The sequence below is a fragment of the Microtus oregoni genome, unplaced genomic scaffold (genome assembly GCF_018167655.1).
Source record: "Microtus oregoni isolate MIOR12 unplaced genomic scaffold, Mior012 000004F_ref0000308, whole genome shotgun sequence".
Lineage (NCBI taxonomy): Eukaryota > Metazoa > Chordata > Mammalia > Rodentia > Cricetidae > Microtus > Microtus oregoni.
In genome coordinates, this window is record NW_024543063.1 from 50,322,227 (window position 1) to 50,344,002 (window position 21,776).

General features: G+C 38.4%; 1 protein-coding gene across 2 annotated transcripts in view; it reads left to right on the forward strand.

The window, feature by feature from the left end:
- The window catches only part of Cdh11 (cadherin 11), a 152,999-nt gene that overhangs the window by 90,149 nt on the left and 41,074 nt on the right, over window positions 1-21,776 (forward strand). For both annotated transcript variants that reach the window (XM_041650143.1, XM_041650145.1), the window contains 2 exons: window positions 14,621-15,020; window positions 19,089-19,383. In XM_041650143.1, coding sequence (XP_041506077.1) covers window positions 14,793-15,020; window positions 19,089-19,383 — 523 coding nt within the window. In that variant the 5' untranslated portion in view covers window positions 14,621-14,792. The remainder of the gene's footprint in view (window positions 1-14,620; window positions 15,021-19,088; window positions 19,384-21,776) is intronic.

A 21,776-nucleotide genomic window follows, 5' to 3' on the forward strand; every position in this document is an offset into this window, starting at 1 on the left:
AGGATAATGTCATCTCACAGAACTGTTTCCTGTTAGGTGGGCTCCATTTGCTAAAAGGCACTTACCATCTGGCTGGCTTCCTACAGTTTCTTGCACTGCTTGGAGCTGTTACTTATTAGCACATTCTTAGGAGACTTAGGCAGTGAGGGATGCACAACACGATTTTATTCTAATGTGAAAATGGTCCAGGAAAAGAGTTTTTTAAAAAGTCATGCTTTATTCATTTGAAACTGTTGCAAGGATTGGATTAAGAGGGAAAACATATGTGGTATAATGGAGGATTCTTCTAAGCCACATGGGCACTGCTTAGGGTGGAGAATATAAAGTTCTGTAGGAGAACATTTATTAGCTAAGAATTCCAGGAACCCATGAGCTCTTTGGACACAAAGAATATGTTTCATCACAATTTTGTACTTTACTATTTCAGAAATTCCATTCTCTGCCAATATTTCTTAAAATGGCTATAATGTAGAAAAGGATCTAGCTGAATTCTGAGTACCTACGAGAGGGAAACTTTAGGAGTATTGCAATAGACTATATCCTTGCAAAATACCAAAGAATAGATGAGCTAGGTGTTCTGAGTGGGTCATGTATAGCTTCAAATCCTTTTTGGGTACTAGGTAACCAACTGAAAACAAATTAACATGTGCTCTGCCCTTGTTTCTTTATCTGGACAGTAGAAACAGTGACACTATTATGATAGAGATGCTGTAGAGAAGCTGATGATTCAGAATGGAAGCAAAGCACATGTCACATTCCCTGTTTCATAGAAGAGATGCAGTAAAAAGAAACTGATTGGGAGATAATGCTCTAGCAAGCTATGCTATAAGGTCAAGAAAATGATCCGCAGTGGCCATACTTTGGGTTTTGAATAAGTACATGTACTGAGTGTATAGAAATCAAAAGTAACAGAACAGATAGCAGGTAGATAGAATAGATTGCTAGGAAAACATTAACAAAACTGATAGAGAATCTGTCCGAGACTGGGCTATTTTGATTGGAAGAGCAAGTAATTAACACTATCAAATTGGGGACTTACAGACAGAAAAATACATTAATATAAAAAACTACACAAGATACATCATAGCTGAATTACTGAAAATCAGAATGAAATATCATATCCAGAGAAAAAGAGGTTAAACAATGTCCAGTATCTCATGAGAAAAATTCGAGGCCAGAGACAGCAGAATAATATCCTTAGAGACCTGAAAGAGTAAAAGAGCTGCCAATTCTGAATTTTTTATTCAGGGAAAATATCCTTCTCAAATAAAGATGTTTTCGGCTAATGGAAATCAAGAAAGTACCTCACCAGCCAACTTTGTAATATGAGGAGTGAGAAGAGAATTCAGGCTGAAGGACATAAAGCCAGCTAGAAATCTGGAAGCTTCAGAAGAAAGGGCAGCATGAGCAGGGGGCTGGGTGGACAAATGAGAAGACCACATTGGTGCCTTAATTTCTTTAAGATACAAAGACCATTTATCACAAAAGTCATAATCGTAGCTAGATGGTTATATAAAGACAGCACCAGTGATAGTTATTGTAAGAAAAAAAAAGGTATCAGGGGACTGGAGAGATGGCTCAGAGCTTAAGGGCACTGACTGCTCTTCCTGAGGTCCTGAGTTCAATTCCCAGCAACCACATGGTGGCTCACAACCATATGTAATGAGATCTGGTACCCTCTCTGGCGAGTAGGAATATATGAAGACAGAATACTGTATACATAATAAGTAAAAATATTTTAAAAAAAGGTATCAAACATTTATACAAATCAATGCTCTTATAAAACTTCTACACTTTTCATGTAAAGTTGGGGAAGATGATGTATTTTCTAATAAACTTCTGGGTGTAGGTTAAAGAAAAAGAAAGCAGATTCACAGTGTTGTTATACAATGGTCCTTTCTTAAAAAAAATAGTTGAGTCTGGACAGTGAATATTCTGTGGGAATTTGCATGAAAAAGACCTGGGGTGGGGGAAGGAGACAGGTAGAAGGTAAATGTTGCATAACGTTTATATTATATTTATTAAAATGTTTTGTGTTAGATAAAAAATAAAACAACAATTAAAACAGAAGTATTATAAAGAAGGAACACACACATGCACCTGCACACACACACACACACACACACACACACACACACAGCGCTCTGGACAAGATACCTTTCGTCAACTTCCCATCAGCTTTGCTTCTTCCCGTGATAGCTTCATTCTTATCTCATATCACGGAAATCTTGAATGGTCCAGATTTTCTGCAGAGAGCCTTGTGATTTGGGTCTCCGTAGAGCCTGTGACTCACATGTGACAGCTTTCCTATTGGAATCATACCTCCACCCTGTGGCCACCACACAACATCTCGCCAGGAGGAACTGAGGTCAGCATCCTAGTCCTCTGATGGGAGCCCAGTAGTATCCATGGATTCTGGGACAAAGAGAAAGGAAGTGTGTAGCTATAATAGGGACCTCTATGCAGTATCTCGATTTTATATTTTTATTGGAGAAAAATGAAAAACACACATCTGTCCTGGAAGAATAACAGATAATTTACATTTATCCACAATCCAAATTGCTGAAGATTAGAAGTCAAGGCCTCTAAAATTAGCTGAAGATGTCCAAGGTGTCACAGCTGTCAGCTCTTTTTACCCGCGTTCACACCTACATAACCCACATTATGCTTTTATAAAAGCTTCTTCACCCATTACCTTACTCGAATGTGAAATTAACCAGAGAGCGAGGGAGGTCAGACAACTTTCATCTTGCTCTTCATCTGAGAAAACAGGCTGGCTGGAGGCAAGTGAGTTGTCAGTTGTCAGGGCTGCTACCCTCTCCGGAGTGGAGGCCTCCTGCTTATGCCAGGAGATTATGGGCACTGAAGCAGAAATTTCTTAACCTGCTGAGACACGGAACCCACTAGGTATCAAGATATCACAAATGCTTTCGCTTTCCTTTATATTTTTTATAATAAAGCAGAGATGGTTTTCAATAAGAAATTTTATTGAATCTAGCCTTCCACACTCTGAGGAATGTGCAGAGAGAGCTCAGGCATCCCCACATATTGGAGCCTTTCCTACCTAGCTTTTTCTGATGATTCGCTTTGGTGAGTCCCCCAAGCAACAAAGCCCTCTATTTCACATACATAAAGACTGGTGTTTGGGGACATGACAGTGAGTTAGTGGCGTATCTTAGTGGCCTAATAAAGCTTTGTTTGTGTACCTTCATCCACCAAACAAACTTTACCTGTTTCAGAGGGTAATTTTCACATCTAAGACAAAGATCGACTAATAAGACTGTTTGCAGGGACTTAGTACCTATATAAAATGACTGAACACTGATTTAAATGGAACTAGTATATTAAGACATAATACTAAGGCTTAGATTAAAATTCAAGATCTAGAGACAATGAAGTCCCCTTGCCTTGCATCTTCAAAAATACTATATTCTGGATTTAATTTATTTTTTGTTTGACTTAGGCTATGGTAAGGAATTTCATTGATTACTCAGACAATTCTAGTGTTCAGTCAGGGTTGAGAGTAAAATGCCTAGATATTCAGTTCCATGAAAGCAAAACTGGTCAAAACTGGTTTGTTCTATTGTGCTTTGTATAAGTATGAAGGAATACAATGAGGAGCTGGTCATCACCTAACTTTATGAAAAATGTAATGTACCCTACATGTTTTTGTGGGGCCAGAAATCTGTTGAAATATCCAATTTGAATATATTAATGGAAAGTGTGATCCAAAGGAAAGAAAATTGCCACTTCTACCCAGGGGAAAAGTAAGGAAGAATGTTCCTTTGCAATAGTTATTGCAGTAATACATTAAAAAAAAGGCATGCACATTATTTTTTTGCCAGAAATTTATTTAGAACAATAGATTATTCTTCTAGGCAAGTCAAAATTCATATCAGTAATTTTCAGTGGTATTAACCTGGGAACATAGAAAATGTAATTAAATGACCATACCTTTGAAGACCCACTAAAAACTCTTGACATTGACTCTGAAAGTCCTGTCTGTCCTGTGCTATGCTCACATTTCAGCAAATACTCTATAAACATAGGAAGCGCTGGTGAGTTTTGCTGCATCCCATTGCTTTTCTTCTGTCATGACTTAAAAAATTATCCCATATTTTTCCTGATAAACGGCATTAATTTACTGGAAGAAAATGGGTTTTAAAGGTTGGATTTGTTGAAACAACAATGAGATATTTATGAAACTTTCTTATAACAAATGGGTGAGACCTCTTTTGTAATATATGTGGGCATATAAAAGAGCCATTTACGTATGTCTCAGGGTTTATTTAGACTGCTCGGAGCACTATGGGGTGGTCCAGACCGGAACATTAAGAAAGAGACCTCTGAAACAGCCCACCCACACTCTGGTGAAAATCAGGCCTTTGGTAATTGGAAACAGCTTGACTACATTCCTTGCTCTTTAAGGCCATCCACACACTGGTTCAGCTGGAACTATGCCTGTGATCTCAGTGGGTAGGGTCACGGAATGTACTTCCCTGACAGAAGTTCTGGTTCCGGACACTGGTGACTTCAGGAACTCCCTTCTCTGGTTGTAGTGGTCAATTTGCAAGACTTCACCAAGTCCTCTTAAGCGATGAAGCCCAGTTTCACACAATCATTCCTCTCATTGTTTCTCTATCAGAAAACCAACTGTTGGACTGGTGCAGGACCGCGAGTATCAAGGAGAATATGTAGATTCATATCTCTTGTTTCTTTTGCCCCTGAAAGGAGTGAGAGGAGCATTCTTAGGTTACTTAGGGGTAGATTTCTCTTTATGAATCCAAGTTTCTTGTTTCCATAGAAATGACATAAACAAACAGAAAACTACATTTAAGGCAGGAGACATCTATGCTATGAAAACTGTGTTTCATCTCCTGATATTTTCTCTTTCTTTCCTCACAAAGTGGGGAGTCCAGGTTTTGTTCACTTAATCTAGTATTAAATGTTACCTATCACCTCTATATCAGTATCTTCTCTTGTCTAACGAAATGGGGGGAAAAAAGTTAATAGTTGAAAGTCTCTCGCTTATCATCTGATTCTTAAGTTCCAGAAGTTAACAATGTAACAAAATCTCCCAACCTGAAACACAGAAGTTTACATTTGTGATACTTACTCCCTGAATAACTTGGGGAAGTGTAGTGGTTTTACAAGATCAAAGAGTTTAAAATCCTGTGTTCTTGCTCCCAGTCCAGTCCTTCTACTGAGGCTTCCACATCCTCCCCCTTCTACTTCCTTAGTGCCTTTTCTTGGATATGTGAGTTCCAGAGGCCATCTGAATGTTTTTTAGAAAACTTCTCTACCTATTAGCACAGCCTTATGTTTCTGGTTCTTACTTGGCGTATTCTCAACACCAGGAAGTCTTTCATTTACATACCTTATTCTAGCAAGTGTTTCCTTGTACTTGTGGCTACTCAGTTCTTAAAATATAACTCCTCTCACCTGTGGCTTAAATATGAAATACACACCAACCCCAAAACAAAACAGCGAAACTAAGCAGAAACCAAATAAAATAGTTTATTGTTTACATTTTGAATACATAGTGCAATTATTTCGTGGATAATTAAAATAATTATCCATACATACTACAATTATACATGTTACAATTATCTGATGGATAATTAAAAATTCAAATTTACCTATGTGACTTCAGTTACAGTTTCTGTAGCTATTGCTGGTCTGCCTTATCTTAATCATCTCCCACTTGTTAGTCCTTATGCTCAACTATGCCTGTGCTGGGTCCTTGTTTCTGTTCACACACAGAGATGAGGTCTTGGAATCTTTTGGCATAGGTACTCTACTGCATCAGGGCTTCCAGATTATATTCTGTTGTTAATTTTCTTTGTTATTTCTTTGGTACGAGATCATGGTTTGCATACAAGCAATGGGGAGCAAAGGTCCCCCTTGCCTTCACAGACTGCATTTTGTGTTTACCAGATGATGAGTGACAAGCACAGCACTCTTGTCAAATCATTTCTTTCTTTCTTTCTTTCTTTCTTTTTTTTTTTTTTTTGAAACCTTGCTTTCCCCTGTTGTAACTGGTCTGACAATGTTTACCGTTTTTAATATGCTGGCCTGAAGATCCGCTGGCGCTGATTCACACGGCCCAGGAGTCGTAACTCAGCTGTAGTGTCTCGCTCCTTCTGACACCTGACGTTATGCTCAGGTTTGCCACACCTGAGGAATCCAAGTTCCACTTCTGCAACATTCCTCCGAGAGGTTGGAAAGCTGATAGCAGTTGCTGATTCCTCTGTGCTTTGTGTATAGCGTTGTCTGTGCTGATCTTTCATTTACTACTTAGACCATAGACTAGACTATTTGAAAAAAATATAAGGATCAGAAATATACTGCTGAGTGGGTACTTTCAAGGCCCTATCCTGAATGAACGAAGGGATAAGCAAAGATCACATTCTACAAATTTGCTATTGGAGATAAAGAGGGAAGTTTGCACCTACGCCTTTCATGTCACAGATGGCAAGACATTAAGCTAAGTATGTGCTTATCATTGTCACTTTGCGCCAAAGAAAAGTTGAATGTGAAATCCACTTCTTTCCACACATTAGTAGGTTGCCCTTATTCACAGTCGGAGCAGGCAACTGCTCACAGTGTTGCTTCCTGTATGCGTTGGTGTAATTTATTTATATTAATGACTAACATTTAGAAATTACTACACTGAGAACGGCTGTCTTAAGAGTCAGATGGAGCATGAGTAATCCACGTTCTTTGGAGACATTGAACGCAATCATCTTACTGCTAAAGTGTGATTGAATTATTGGGAGACATGAGGTCTTAGCTTAACTTCCCAAGAAACCTCATGACCATGAGACCCCCAAAGTAAGATATATCACGTTATGCTGAAGATGCGATGGAATGCTGTATAGCAAGGCTTCCCCCACTGTCCAGTATTACTAAAACTAGATGGTTTAGAAGGATGAAGCTGCTTCCACTACTTCTACTTAATTTCATGGAATCTGTAAGGAATCTAACCAGATTTCAGGCCACGATTTGAATAAATTACAGGTTATCAAATGCCATTCCTGCTTCCAAAACTGTGCTTTCGTAGTTCGTTATGATCTGGAAGGAAAGAGTGAGACTTATCTTTGAGCCTTGATAGAAATTTCATTCAAGTTTAGAAAACGTCTTCATTGTTGTTGACTTGATATTTGATTTTGGCATTGGACAATGACTCCTGTATATCATGTATATCATGATTTTTTTTTATAGCGTCCACTGTATGCTTTGCAGCTAAAAAGAAGTGGTTATTCCAAACTTAGACCTTACTGCACATGTGGAAATCTGAGATAGAGAATTATGTTTCAACAATTCTTGTAATACTTCTCACTCCCTTCTTTATGATTTTCACAGACAAGGCATAATTCCTGTGATTTGATTTGAAAGGAAAGACCAGCTCTGCACTGAGTGATGAGATCTGAGCAGGGAATAAAATATTCTTGAATTAATTTGCATAATAGAATTCGATTGGTTACAAAGCTGTGTTTGTTGAAGGAGAGACCAGAGTCCCTGTGCTCACCCACAAGGGAACATTGCAGATACAAAAGTAGGATTTCGAGCTCTAGTGGGAACCTTGATAATATTCTTAGCGTAATGATAACCTGTCTTTATCTGTAAATTAGCTAGCTAGAAATAAAAAGAATGGGTCAGTGTGTCTGATCCCTCCAGCTCTGTGGGGGAGGAGAAGGCTGAAAACCAAATTTGCTTGCTTTTTGCTAAGCGTTTTGTCTTTCATTCTCTACCCGATAACAATTTCCAGCAGGAGTCCAAATATACTTAAACACCCTTATATGTCATTTTCTTTTATGGAGACAAAAGCAGGCACAGCGGGAGTGTTTTATGCTCAAGGCGCAGTCACTTATGACGGACTATCTGCTCTCCAGATAGAGGGGTGAGCCTTCCACTTAGAACTGGCGATTTTGCAAATCCATTTTCCTGTCATGTTATTACTCCTGTGACTTTCAACAACATTTATTTTTCCCTCTAAGCAATGTGCTCCCATCATAAAATAAAGTCTTCTTATGTGTGTTAGTGGAACCCCAAAGCTTATACATCCTGGCCAGCTGCTGGAAAGTACTTTAGTGGAAAGATTGCTCCAGAACTGCCTTTGAGGGTCATTATTAATACTAATTAGAGCATTGATATATTTCCCTAATTATTACCCATGTCAAGGTCTCGCTAGGAATGCAGCTTCCCATTAATTTTTGTGTGAGTTTCGTGCTATGTTTCTACTGTATTCATCAATCCGTTCCTGAGATGCTCCAGATCATTCTTAGAAAAATCCCAGAATTAGATAAACCAAACTCCCTAAATACAAAATTTAAAGTCTGTCTTTAATTTTTGAGATAGAAATTTAAGGATAAAGAAAGAAAGGTTAGTCACACTGCATTGTAAGACTTGGTGGTGATAATATATTACCTCGTGTCCATTTTTACTTACGGCAACTTTTATGAAGTGCTTTCTCTTTTAATTTCCAGTTCGACTAATTCTTTATTATTATTATTATTATTATTATTATTATTATTATTATTATTATAGTCTATGTACTCCAGGATCCCTAATCCTAAATTATTCTCATGATGGGGTAATTTTGAAGATATGGAAGGATCTTTCTGGGTTTGGTTTTAGATATTCTCTTAAGAGATGCTGAGTCAGGTAAGGGGAGGAATCCACATCGACTCTTCTGAGAATCATCATCCCTCAGGTTCCAATCCTTTCTTTCCCTTTGACAGTCTCTGAAACCTTAGAAAAATGACTTCATCTTTGTGTATTCTAGTTCACATGCATATGTAATGGAGATTACAGTACTATTGTCATTTGTAAGGTTCTTGTGCTTAGTTAACTCTTGAAAAGTCCTTCTAGGTTTAGACTGATAACATTAACAAGTGCTAGATAATTTGTTTATCATAGTATTGTTTTTACCATACAGTCGATTCCAGTCCATGTGAACTTACATCTTGCATTCTGATAAGTCCTAGATTATTTTTTTCATTTTTAAAATCACTTGAAAAACAAAAAAAAAAAGGAAGAGAAGGTTCACTTGTTCAATATAGACATTGAAGGGCTGGGTTCAAATCTTAGTCTGGCTATCATCATAACCCTACAGGAGTACAATTTGTGCTTAATTTGTCTGGACCTCAATGTTCATATCCTTTAAAACAGATTATTCATAGTCCCATTAATAGGATTAACATGTTAATCAATAGGTGACTTAATAATTGTGATTTTTTAGAAAGATGGCTAATGAAAAAATAATTTGTTCAATAGATTTTTATTCTAAAGTGAGTTAATGACTTAAAATCCACCTCATATAATTTAAGAATTAATTATCAAGGAAACTAGTCCATTGTATTTGGTCATATGAATGATTAAAAATTATGAGACCAATTAGTTACTTTTAACAGATTAGTTTTGCTATTGTTTCCAACTGAGAATTTATAATACTATCCCTTTATAAAAACAGTAAGGCCAATTGTTTATTGGTCACATCAAACCTCTTACTCATTAGCATGAAACTAGACTTTTATTTTTTTATAAAGTGGAAAAGTTGTCATGTAGTTTCAGCACTTTGGTGTCAGAAATAATTGTGCTTTACAGCAAAATGGCAGCCAAAAAAAAAAAGGAGGTGCAGAAATATCAACTTTAATTAAACCTTTTTTTTCAAATACACTTCACAGTTTATATGCCGGAATAATTTATCACCTCGTGAATGAACACTTAATACTTGGCATGGTACAAAACGGGCAGGGACCTTGCACCATGTGTTCTCTCCTTTCTCTTTCTAGAATCTCCACATGGGCGGCAGTAAGTCTGAAGTTCAAGTGTCCGCTTGAACTCGTGCATTGAGCTGTTATGGATGCCCTCTTTGAGCTTAGTTCTGAGACATGTGTAGTAAATATGACCTCGATTATTAAGAGGCTACCAGCCTGTTAAGGATGCAGAATCTGAATCAGAAGAAACACCTTCCATAATCTTTCATGAACACCCTAACCATTTACAAGAAGAGGGAAGCCACTGATAGACAATTTCATTCAAGACTTTCATTTCACCAATTGGAAGGCAAAGCCTTACGGAGGGGAACTGAAGTGGTTCAAGGACAAATTAGTATTGGAACCTTGTTTCTGCAGTTGTTCCCCGGTGTTCTCACTGCTGCTTCTTATTGCCTCACTTTAAGATCTCCTTCCTGCTGATAGAATTTTCTGTGCTTTCCCATGTAGTGCCCTGGGCTCGCTCTAAGCAGCATTCAGTGGATTATTAAAATGATGAGTGTTGGGGCTGGGGAGATGGTTCCGTGGTTAGGAGCACTTGCCATTCTTGCAGAGGACCTTAGTTGGGTTACCAGTACTCATTTACAGCAGCTCACAGCCAGCCAGAGCCCTAGCTTCAGGGGAACTGAAGGCTTCTGGCCTTTGTGAGCATCAGAACTCATATGCACCATTGCAAAACACACACACAAACACACACAGAAAAAAGGATGAAAGAGTTAAAAAACAATATATTTACCTGAAGAATTTTATGCATTCTGATGCATACAATGCAAAACAACAAATGCTAAAGGCTTCAACTCCTATTCTTTGAGAAGAAACTAGAGCAGTACTATTGTACAGTTTTATGTGGCTCATGGCAGAAACCTTTAACTTTGTGTCTTCAGCCTTTTTAGTTATTGTCTTGGCATATGACAAAGAAACCAAAAGCTTGGATAGGCCAAGTCAAAGTCTACCAAGGGAAACAGGATTTACTCTGTGAAAAGGTGTCCTACCAGCCCACTTATATCCTAGATGACTAAGCCAAATGGCTACATTGTCCCCTGAAACACTTATTTTTTCTTTCCTTTTGGAGTACCTCACTAGTCTCCTTTTGTCTTCGCCATGAGCAATAAACAGTGACAGGCTTGCATCTTGTTACTATGGGAAAAGAGGAAGAATCTCAGGTCCTACTCAGCGTTTGTCCCTGGGCAGTGGAGTAATAGAGAATGTATGTGTGTATGAGAGCTATCTTAAACCTATGCTCTGGATGCCATCAAGAAAGAGCAGATAATTTTATATAAGGAAGCACGAGTTTTAAGAAAGGGGATTAAGCATGAATGTTACATAAATAGGAAGTTATTTCTCATACCATAGTACTCCAACTCAAAAAAAAAAAAGAAGTCTTGAAATGAGAGATTGTAGGTCAGATATATACAAGGAATTGGAAGGAAAACTTTGCCAATGGCTTCTTCTTACTGCTGATGAATAGTAGCGTGATGGTTGTGTTTTGGTTTGATGATAGGTCCTGTTACAGGTTTCTTGTTCAATTTTTCGTCTTGTGATTGGAGTGAAGTTGGAAAGCATCTTATATAAAACTGTCCAGCAAGAGAGAACGCTGAGCTGATGAGGGAGATTTCAGACCATAAAAAAAGCAAATTGATGCTGTAGCCTTAATTGACTTCTATAGCTTTTATAGATTCCCCCTGTGAGTGAATGAGAATTGACCTATTAGTTGACATTGTAGTGTTAATTGATCGCTATAACTTTAATTAATTGATCCACAATGCTCAATAAAGGCTTGACCTTTTAAATACTTTTTGTTTTAATTATAGCATCTTGCTAGGTAGGGCTGGCCTGGAATTTACTATGGAGCTCAGATTAGATTAAGCTAGCCTCAAACTTTTTTTTAAATTTATTCTTTTCTTATATATTACATCCTAAATGCAGTTTCCCCTCCCTATCCTCCTCCCAGTCCCCACCTCCCCTTCTATTTCCCCAGCTCCATTCCTCCTCTGCTTCCCCCAAGAAAAGGGTAGGACTCCCCTCCCTGGGATATCAACCCAACATGGCATATCAAGTTACACTAAGACTAGGTACATCACCTCATACTAAGTTAGTCCAAGGCAACCCAGTATGAAGAGAAGGGTCACAAAAGCATATAAAAGAGTCAGAGACAGCCCCTTCTCTCATAGTTAGTTAGGAATCCCACAAGAACACCAAGTTCTATAACCATATCATATATGCAGAGAACCAGTCTCAGAACCATGCAGGCTCCCAGATAGTCAGTCCAGTCTCTATAAGATACTATGAGCTGTGTTTAGTTGATTCTGTTGTGTTGTCCTTAATCCCTCTGGCTCCTACAGTCCTTCATCCCACTCTACCGCAGGATTCCCTGGGCTCTGCCTAAGTGGGTGTCAGAAGCTGCTCCCATCAGGGGATGAATGAAGCCTCTCTCATGACTGTCAGGCTAGGTTCTGGTCTACTAGTATAGCAGAGTATTTGGAATCATTTCATTGATTTTGTTTTTCTGGCCAGTCATGCTTGGTTCTATCTTAGGTTTTGGATTATCCAAAACCTGGTCCCTGGCTCTCCAGGCAGTGTCAGGCATGCACTACCTCTGGTGGCATGAGTCTCAAGCTGGACCAGTCATTGGTTGGTCATTTCCACAAGTTCTGCGCCACCCTTACCCCAATATGCCTTGCAAGCAGGACAGATTTTAGGTTAAAGGTTTTGTGGCTAGGTTGGTGTCCTGATCCCTCCAGTGGAAGCCTTACCTGGTTACAGAAGATTGCCAGTTCGGTGTCTTTATCTCCATAACTAAGGGTTTTATAGGGTCACCCTCATAGAATCCAGGGAGTTTCTACTGCACTGGGTTTCTACCTTACCCCTGAAATACCCACCCCAATTCCAGTTGTCTCTCCCAGTATTATCTTCCCCTAACCCTACTCCATCCCTCCTGTTCTGTCTCTACTCGACCCTAGTTCACCAGAGATTTCTATTCGGTTTTCCCTACCTTGGGAGATTAATATGTCCCCACTGGAGACCTACTTGTTATGCAGCTTCTCTGAGTCTGTGAATTGTAGCATGATCTTCATTTACCTTACTACAAATATCCACTTATAAGTGAGTACATACTGTTTGTCTTTCTTTAAGTTCATTCAGGATGATCTTTTTCCTAGTTCTATCCACTTGCTTGCAAATTTCTTGATGTTATTTTTTTCAACACCTGAGTATTACTCCACTGTAAAAAATGTACATTTTCTTTATCTATTCTTTGGTTGAGGGACCTACAGGTTATTTTTAGTTTCTGGCTGTTATTAATAAAGCTGCTATGAACATAGTTGCACATGTGTCTTTGTGATAGGATGGAGCATCCTTTGGGTATATACCCAGAAGTGACATTGTTGGGTCTTGAGGTAGATTGAGTCCCAATAATCTGAAAAACCACATGCTGATTTCCAAAGTTTGCAGTCCCAGCAGCAATGGAGGAGTGGTCTTCTTGCTCCACATGCACACCACTATGAACTTTTACTCGTGTTTTTGATCTTAGCAATTCTGAAAGGTTAAAGATGGAATCTCAAATTAATTTTGGTTTGCATTTCTCCAAGGGCTAGGATCTTAAACATTTCTTTAAGTGTTTCTTATCCATTTGAGATTCCTCTATTGAGAGTTCTCTTTAGATCTGTACACCACTTTTAAATTTAATCAGTTGTGTTTTGACAACCAACTTTTTGAGTTCTTTATATAGTTTGGATATTAGTCCTCTGTCAGATGTAAATTGGTGAAAATCTTTTTCTATTCTGTAGGCTGCTGTTTTAGCCTGTTGACAGTGTCCTTTACTTTACAGGAGCTTTTCAGTTTCATACGGCTACATTTATTGGTTGTGGTTCTTAGGGTCTTTGTTATTGGTGTTCTGTTCATGAAGTAGTCTCCTGTGCCAATGTGTCCAAGGCTACTTCCCCCTTCCTGTTCTATCAGGTTCAGTGTATCTGTTTTTTTTTTTTTGAGGTCTTTGATTCATTTGGAATTGAGTTTTATAGAAGACAATAGATATTGATCTATTTGCATTCTTCTGTATGCTGACATCCAATTAGACTAGCACCTTTGGTTGATGATGCTTTTCTTTTTCCTTGTGTATTTCAGTCTTTATGTTTTTTAATCAAGAAACTGGTGTCCGTAGGTGTGTAGATTTGTCTGGGTCTTTGATTCAGTTTCATCCCCAATGCCATGAGGGTTTTTCTAGTTTTACAATATCTCTGTAGTACAGTTTGAAAATGGATGGTGATACCTCCAGACGTTCTTTTATTGTACAGGCTGCTTTGACTATCCTGACTTTTTTGTGTTTCTACATGAAGTCGTGGGCAGGATATGGTGATGAAGGGAGGGGGTCAGTTGGGGAAAGTTGGGCAGCCACTGAGGAATGATGGAGGTCTGTGGGTGGGGTCTTACCTGGGGTTCTGGGTATCAGCATGGCCCCTGGTAGAGACTCAAACTTTTTTTTTTATTTAAAAATATATTGCTGGGCATGGGTGGTGCACACATTTAATCCCAGCACTCAGGAGGCAGAGGCAGGCAGATCTCTGTGATTTTGAGGCCAACCTGGTCTACAGAGTTAGTTCCAAGACAGACTCCAAAGCTACAGAGAAACCCTGTCTCGAGAAACAAAACATATTTAATTTTCCTTGCCTGTCCACAATTTGCTATTCTTACCTTCATTTCCTAAGTGAGCTAGCTGGGTTCAGAGAAAGCAGTCAGCTTTCCCAGAGCTGACAGGGGATAAACTGATATTCATGCCAACATGTTTGCTAACTGGGAATGAAATGATGAAGGCTGCAGCTAACCCAATATCTCTCTGCTTGCAGAAGCTGACTGGGGAAGTGGGCAGCCCTGACGTGATGTCCTCAGCGAGTGAAGATACTCCATTCCAGAGGAGGTCCACTTGACACATCTGGGAGGCCGCCGTCTGAAAGACTGCCACTCTGGTGGTGTAAGGAGTGATAGCTGCATTCTCCTGTGCCTACCACATAACCAAAAATGAAGGAGAACTACTGTTTACAAGCTGCCCTGGTGTGCCTGAGCATGCTATACCACAGCCAGGCGTTGGCCCTGGAGCGACGAAACCACCTGCGGCCCCCATTCCATGGACACCATGAGAAGGGCAAAGAGGGCCAGGTGCTGCAGCGCTCCAAGAGAGGCTGGGTCTGGAACCAGTTCTTTGTGATAGAAGAGTACACTGGGCCTGACCCTGTGCTTGTGGGCAGGGTAAGGTTATTTGCATTCGATATTGATGTATCTTTACGTGTTTATTATCAGATCAGTAGGACATCGCCAAGATAAATGCTAAGCAAAAATAAAAAAATAGGCAACCAGACAAAAGCGAGACATAATAAACCAAAAACAATCTAACAAAAGCCAAGTTAGAAAGCACTAACAACTGGCTACCACTAAAAAAAAATTAACCATATTGTATAAATATCCTTTCAGCATTTTCCCCTTATTCATAGACTTAACCACATTGAGAATGGTTCTGATATTCACTTCTTACAGAATAAGAACTCAATTTGTAAAAATTGCTTTGTAGTCTGTTGAAAGCAATACTGCCTTAATTTACCGAGCCATTCTTCAGCATGGAGAAATTTCTTTGATTGTATCCTAACCCCAACTTGCCTGACCCCATTTGAATGTTCTCATGTCTCCCTGTGTCCTTTCATCGTAACTTTCTTCCCTGTTTTACCTCAGCCCATCTCTTTAATCAGATTTCATTCTACTTTGTGTAAGGGATTTGATTACCTTTGAACCCTCAGGTCTCGGCACTAAACCCAAACACAAGGATATGAATGAGTGTGTGCCATTACAGTAGGAGTGATTTTATCCTCATTGCCTCCGGGTATGGTTACACAACAGCTAGATTTGTCCTTCTCCTTAGCTTGTGCATTTGCTGTGCCACTCCATCAAAAATATAAATGTAGAGAGTCCAAACTACATTTGTCAAACTGACCTTCTACTACTTATTAAGATACAATATGTGGCTCTTTTAGATGATACTGACATAAGTTATTAGGAGACAGACATTTTCACATACACAAATTGAATCTGCACTGTGTGGAGAAGAGGTGATAGGCAGAGGATAAATCAGGTGAAAGCAATAACTGACCTCAAATAATCGAGGGAATGGAGTCATCCATGCATTCAATTAAAGAAGAAAGAAAAACTCAAGGTAGAATGAGAAGCATCATAAAATTCAATTTAATCATTATGAATTTATGTTCTTAACACTCATGAAAAATAGAGGCAAGTACCTAGTAACTTCTGGCCTGAAAGTTATGTAGAATTGGTTCAACATAGAGGAAGAAATGTAAGCACAGATGATAGAGAAACACACCTCTGAACACCAAGGATGCCAATGAAGTTGTCTTACTTGTCCTTTTGTATGAAAACGGCAGTCTGATTTTTAGACTCCGTGAAAGTGCATGATAATCTCAACATAATTTAGAAGTGGGAATATGGTCTTTAGAAATATACTAAATAATTTTATTCATGTATACATAAAGTGGAAAATGCAAAGAGATAATCTTGATAAAATGGAAATACAGGGAAATAACTGACAAGCAGGCTTCCTAGGCTGATGTGTGGTGCTAGTCTACAGGATGAGAAATGAAAAATACAGCCCAGAAAGGCCGGGCAAAATAGCTTGAACAATGTGTAAAACTGGGTAGGAATTGCTCTGGGAAAATGACCTGTGCTTAGTCGCTGTCTTAGTGTGGGGCAGCATGTGTTGAGGCTTGAAATTTGCAGAGAAGACAGGACTTAGTGAGTCAGATGAGTTTTCTTCTCTTTGGATCTAGCAAATGTTATATTACAAGGGAGAAGCACAGCAAAAAATAAGGGAAAGGAAAACCTGGCATCAAGTCCTGTCTGATCTTGAAAATTTAGGCTCATAAAAGGAGTCTTGGTTAGATAGAGCATGTGTGTGTATGTGTGTGTGTGTGTTTGTGTGTGTGTGTGTGTGTGTGTGTGTGTGATGAGCAGCTGGATCTGGGAAATCTTTTCTTTTCCTTTTGAAATAGTGTTGAGATGGATCTCCCTTAAGTAGGAGGAATAGTTGACTCTTTCTAACAACCTTTGAATGGTGACATTCAAGGTTGAATGCTTTAAAATTCCCTGAAAAGGTAGAATTTGGCAAAGCAAAAAGACCTACAGTTTTCATGTCAGAAATTCAGCCTGTGTCATGCTGCTCTGTGCAAAGAGAGAAGTCATCAGTCTTGGGCGTCAGGAACTGGCTGTGCGTGCCTCGGCAACTGGACCCTTGATAGCTCTTGCTGTGTTCCCAAACCGCTTTTGTGTGGAACCTAATAAATAGTATTGTCAGTATAATAGATTATCTTTGTGAGAGAGTAAAACTAGTGAAGACTTAGCAGACTTTTAAGTGTTAGAGAGCGTGGAGACAAAGTAGAAACATGACAAACAGAATGCACGCCAAAATTTCAGGTATTTGTCTAATTATAAAATTCATCTCTTTTTCTTATGTAATGCATGGAGACCCCGAGAAACTTTCAGTGGTATGACATTCATATTTATTTATTTGTTCCTCATTCATGGGGCTGAACCTCTAACTTTTGATATTTGTAAAGCAGAGGAATAAAAAGAAAAGAACAATCGTAGAGAGGTAGCGAAGGGGAGCACAGACCTTGAAGAATACAGCATGAAGGTTGGGCAATTCTACTTGCCCACTAAAGTCCATCAAATAACTTCAGATAGTCAACCTCTTATGAAATACATCAGTCACATTCCATTAAAATGGTGGGTTGTTTTGATTAACAAGTTCTGAAGTAAACTTTGTTTGCTCTCCCTGCTCCAGAAGCTGTGGAGTCCACAACCTAAGTGGTCTCGTGTTCACTTCTGAGCTGAAATGTTTGCTATTTCACTAGAACACTGCAAATAAATTAGATATCTTTTGGGAAATTAAAATGGCACAAACATTTTAAAATGTAGTATACTCAGCTTAGTTTTGTTTTTCTTTTGTGAACCCCATGCAAGCTGTGTAAGACATAGTTTGATAATAATAATAGAAATTCTGCTGAAATAAGAAAGTGATATTAGTATTCAAATTAAATCAATTAATATTAAATGATAATTAGTAATAGTTTCTGTTGTTGTGAATGCTAACTTTTTTGCTGAAATTCTATGTGAAACAGCTTTTTAAAATCTCTTTGCTATTTTTCTAATACTATATGACAATGTAAAGTAACATATTTTTCTACAAGAGGAGATAATGAAGGCAAAGGAACTCATAAATCATGCGGATTTAAAGGGAATAGAAAGAGTTTATTGCTGTGAGAAAATTAGTGAGGTCTGCTCTGAATCACAGAACAGAATTGAGCAGAGCTGGTAGCAAAGATGACTATCATAACAGTAGATTCTTGACATGCCAGTATAAAAATTGTCTCTAGGCTCTCTGGAAAATGTGAAAAATCCAACCATATTGGAGGTTATTTCAAGGGTTTGAGGGCTACATGTCTACCCTCCTGTTACACCATCCTTTGTGGTCATAGGAGACTCTTCTAAGAAGATAAGAGACCCAGATGGTAGACCCTGACTATTAGGCAGATGATCTATAGAAGTCTGATTAGCTGAGTTGCCTGTAGTCGCAAAAACCTGGACAATATACATCTTTTGAGGAGGATCTCTGGAAGAAATGACAGTAATATCAAGTGGAATGTCATGAGGAAATTTTTTGAATCTTTATGGTGAATGAGTTACAGAAGTTGCAGTTAGAGGAAACCACAAGAATAGCATGTAATCTGTGGCCCAGTATTATGTGAAATTAAGCCAGGAACACTTATGAATTTGTGGAGATCAGCTTATATATGTATAGACTTGAATAAATAGCTCATAAGAGAACTGGCAAAAAATGTGATTTCTAGTGAAAGAAAATGAAGGAACAGGAGTAAAATTTGAGAGAAAGATACTCCATAAATCCATGGTACATCTGCTCAAAGTATATGCATGTATTTCTTTCAAAATGTGTGCATATATATTTTGTATGTATGCATATATACACAAAAGAAGAGAGAGTAAGTACATTAAATTTCAGAATTAAATATTTACTCATATTTTAGCCTCATCATTACCTAACTTGATGTCCTTGGTCATGGTAATTATCTAAGACTGGATTTTGACATTCAGAAAATGATGGTGAAAATGACTTGCTCTCATGATATATGTATGAGTGTATGTATGTGCACATATATGTGCCTGATGTAGCAATCAGCCTGTGAATTTTTATTGTGTTCCTTATGAAATTACAAGTCCTGTTTTCTCTTTCTCTAGCTTCATTCTGATATTGACTCTGGTGATGGGAACATTAAATACATTCTCTCAGGTGAAGGAGCCGGAACCATTTTTGTGATTGATGACAAATCAGGGAACATTCATGCCACGAAGACACTGGACCGAGAAGAGAGAGCCCAGTACACACTGATGGCTCAGGCGGTGGACAGGGACACCAACAGGCCACTGGAACCACCATCAGAATTTATTGTCAAGGTCCAGGACATTAATGACAACCCTCCGGAGTTTCTGCATGAAACCTATCATGCCAATGTGCCCGAGAGGTCCAATGTGGGTATGTGAGTTGGGGTCACTTGCTCCCTTCTAGCTGGTGTCTTTGCAGGTACAGGCTGGTTCCTGTCCTCCCAGCTCAGAGCCAGAGCCTGTGTTGAATCTTCGTTGCATCTTAACAAGGAAAAATTATTTAATCGGATTTTTCTTTTATTAAAAATAGCTATCTTTCTTGCATAATATATCCTGATTATGGTTTCTTCTTCCTCTACTCCTCCTAGTTCATTCCCGCTTTTCCTCCCATTTGGAGCCTCCCACTTTCCGTCTCTCAGTAGAAAACAAACTGCTAAGGGATATTGATTGAAGAAAACATAGAAAGATACAACAAATCTAATGCATCAGAATAGGACCAAAGAAACAAACAGAAGGGAAAGTGCCCAAGAAAAAGAGAGTACATGAAGCAGATATAGATACAGAAACTTGGATTTTCAAATGTTCATAATAGACTTGGAGGTTGTAAAGTCAAGAGATATTAAGAGTCAATGGAGGAAGAATATGATTTAGTTTAGCAAATCCTGACTCAGAGTGTCAACTAAGTCATGTGGCATCACTTAATCTCGTTTCTTCCTTTTAGAATGGGAGTAACGATTTCCCATCTTCAAAGAGTATTGATAAAATGCATCCAGTCACTAGGGCATATTGATGTCCATTAAGTAACAGCAATGACAGTGTTTGCTGCTTGTGGGATTTGCGTTAACTGATTGGGTCTGTACCCTATCTTGTTTAACTTGGCCATGATTAAACTTTGCAAAGCAATGGATCTAGTTACCCACGAATAAATGAGAAACAAAAGGAGAAACAGTTTGACCAATTTAACCAAGGTCGTTGTGCTACTTAGTTCATGCAGCATGCGTCATCTCATGCAATACACTTAAAAGACACACTGCTTTTCTCAAAGATGGAATTCTGATTGTTTCTTCAATAAGTTGCTCTCAGGTATCACTTTCACTTGAATTTCCAGAATGTGCATTATTATCAGCATTGTTATGTTTTGAGGCAGTCTGATCTGTTGAGCTTGAGTGAATCTAAAGACAATCAGGGATTTTTATTTTTCACTTTACAAATGAGAATAACAAGCACTAAATATGAGGATTAGCTTACTCAAGAGAGTCAGCTGTAACGTCGGAAGTTTAAGGTTCTTCCAGTCTCTGTGCGGATCCTATTGTGCTCCTTCATCTCTTCCCTCCTTCCCATCACCCATCACCTTTTCTTGTCCTGTCTGCTGTTTATTCTACCCTCACATGCAAATTCTAAGGAGAAGCAGACTTGAGGAAGTGGGGCTAGCTAGGCATCCAAACTGATAACCCATTGGACTTATAGTTCTCTTCAGGGGACACTTTGTGTCTTGGACAGTGCCCAGATTTTCTACTATACCACATGAAGACTATTGTCTTTGTTGTCAGATGAATATGTGATCCTGGCTCCTTTGTATACCTTCATAAATTATCATTTTGTCAACTAGTCAACGATACAATGAGGTTCATGTTTACAATGATGGTTAAGTAATTATATAAAGTAGAAAAAGTTGACAATTACTTAGAAAATTATAGAGTTAAATGAAATCATAAAAGCAACTTTTTTATTAATAATAATAAATAAATAAATAGTAACTTCTTTGGGCATGCCATGACATTTTTATGTTAATCTCCATTTTCGAGAATATTTCTTGGCTTGTTAGGAATAGTTCAAAAATGACAGTGGTATAAAAAAACTGATTTTGAAAAGAGAATTTGGAAGATTGATATTTTTCTTGTATTTCTCATGGAAGTCACAGTAAACCCTGTGAAGTAGGGGATGGCTTTCTTTAAGCTGTATATAGGGGTTCTGTACCCTGACAGGAGGAACCCTGCTTCTGCTGACAGAATCAGAGAAGGAACTTGGGTTTTACTATTGCTAGATCTGGATTAGACTCCTGACTCTGACCGTAAATAATTTTGAAAGAGATTTCAAAATGTCGTATCTCTCATACCAAATCTCCCCCAAGTAAAAAAGATGCAAAAATGTCTAGCGGAGGAATGTTGGCACATCACATGGAATTTAGTACAAACACTTCTTGGCAGAGATAAACTGGATAATTGCTTCTTCTGTCTTCCCATCTTCTCTCTCTCTTCTCTGAACCTCAACATGCTATTGCCCCAATTTCTACTGTGACAATGGAGCTTTTAAAGAAAAAAAAAAAAAGATACCATCTTCCTATTATACCTGATTTCCCTTTCTTCTGACCTAGGAATTGTCTTTTAGATCTCATTGACTGTTCACTGATGGTTTCTATTGCATAGCTACCAGACCCAACAAAGATGAGAAAATGCAATTTTCGAGTCAGTAAGGCACAGCATTCCATATAATATTTATATCCATAAATTAATTACAATTTAGCATTAGAAGTAACTTTATTAT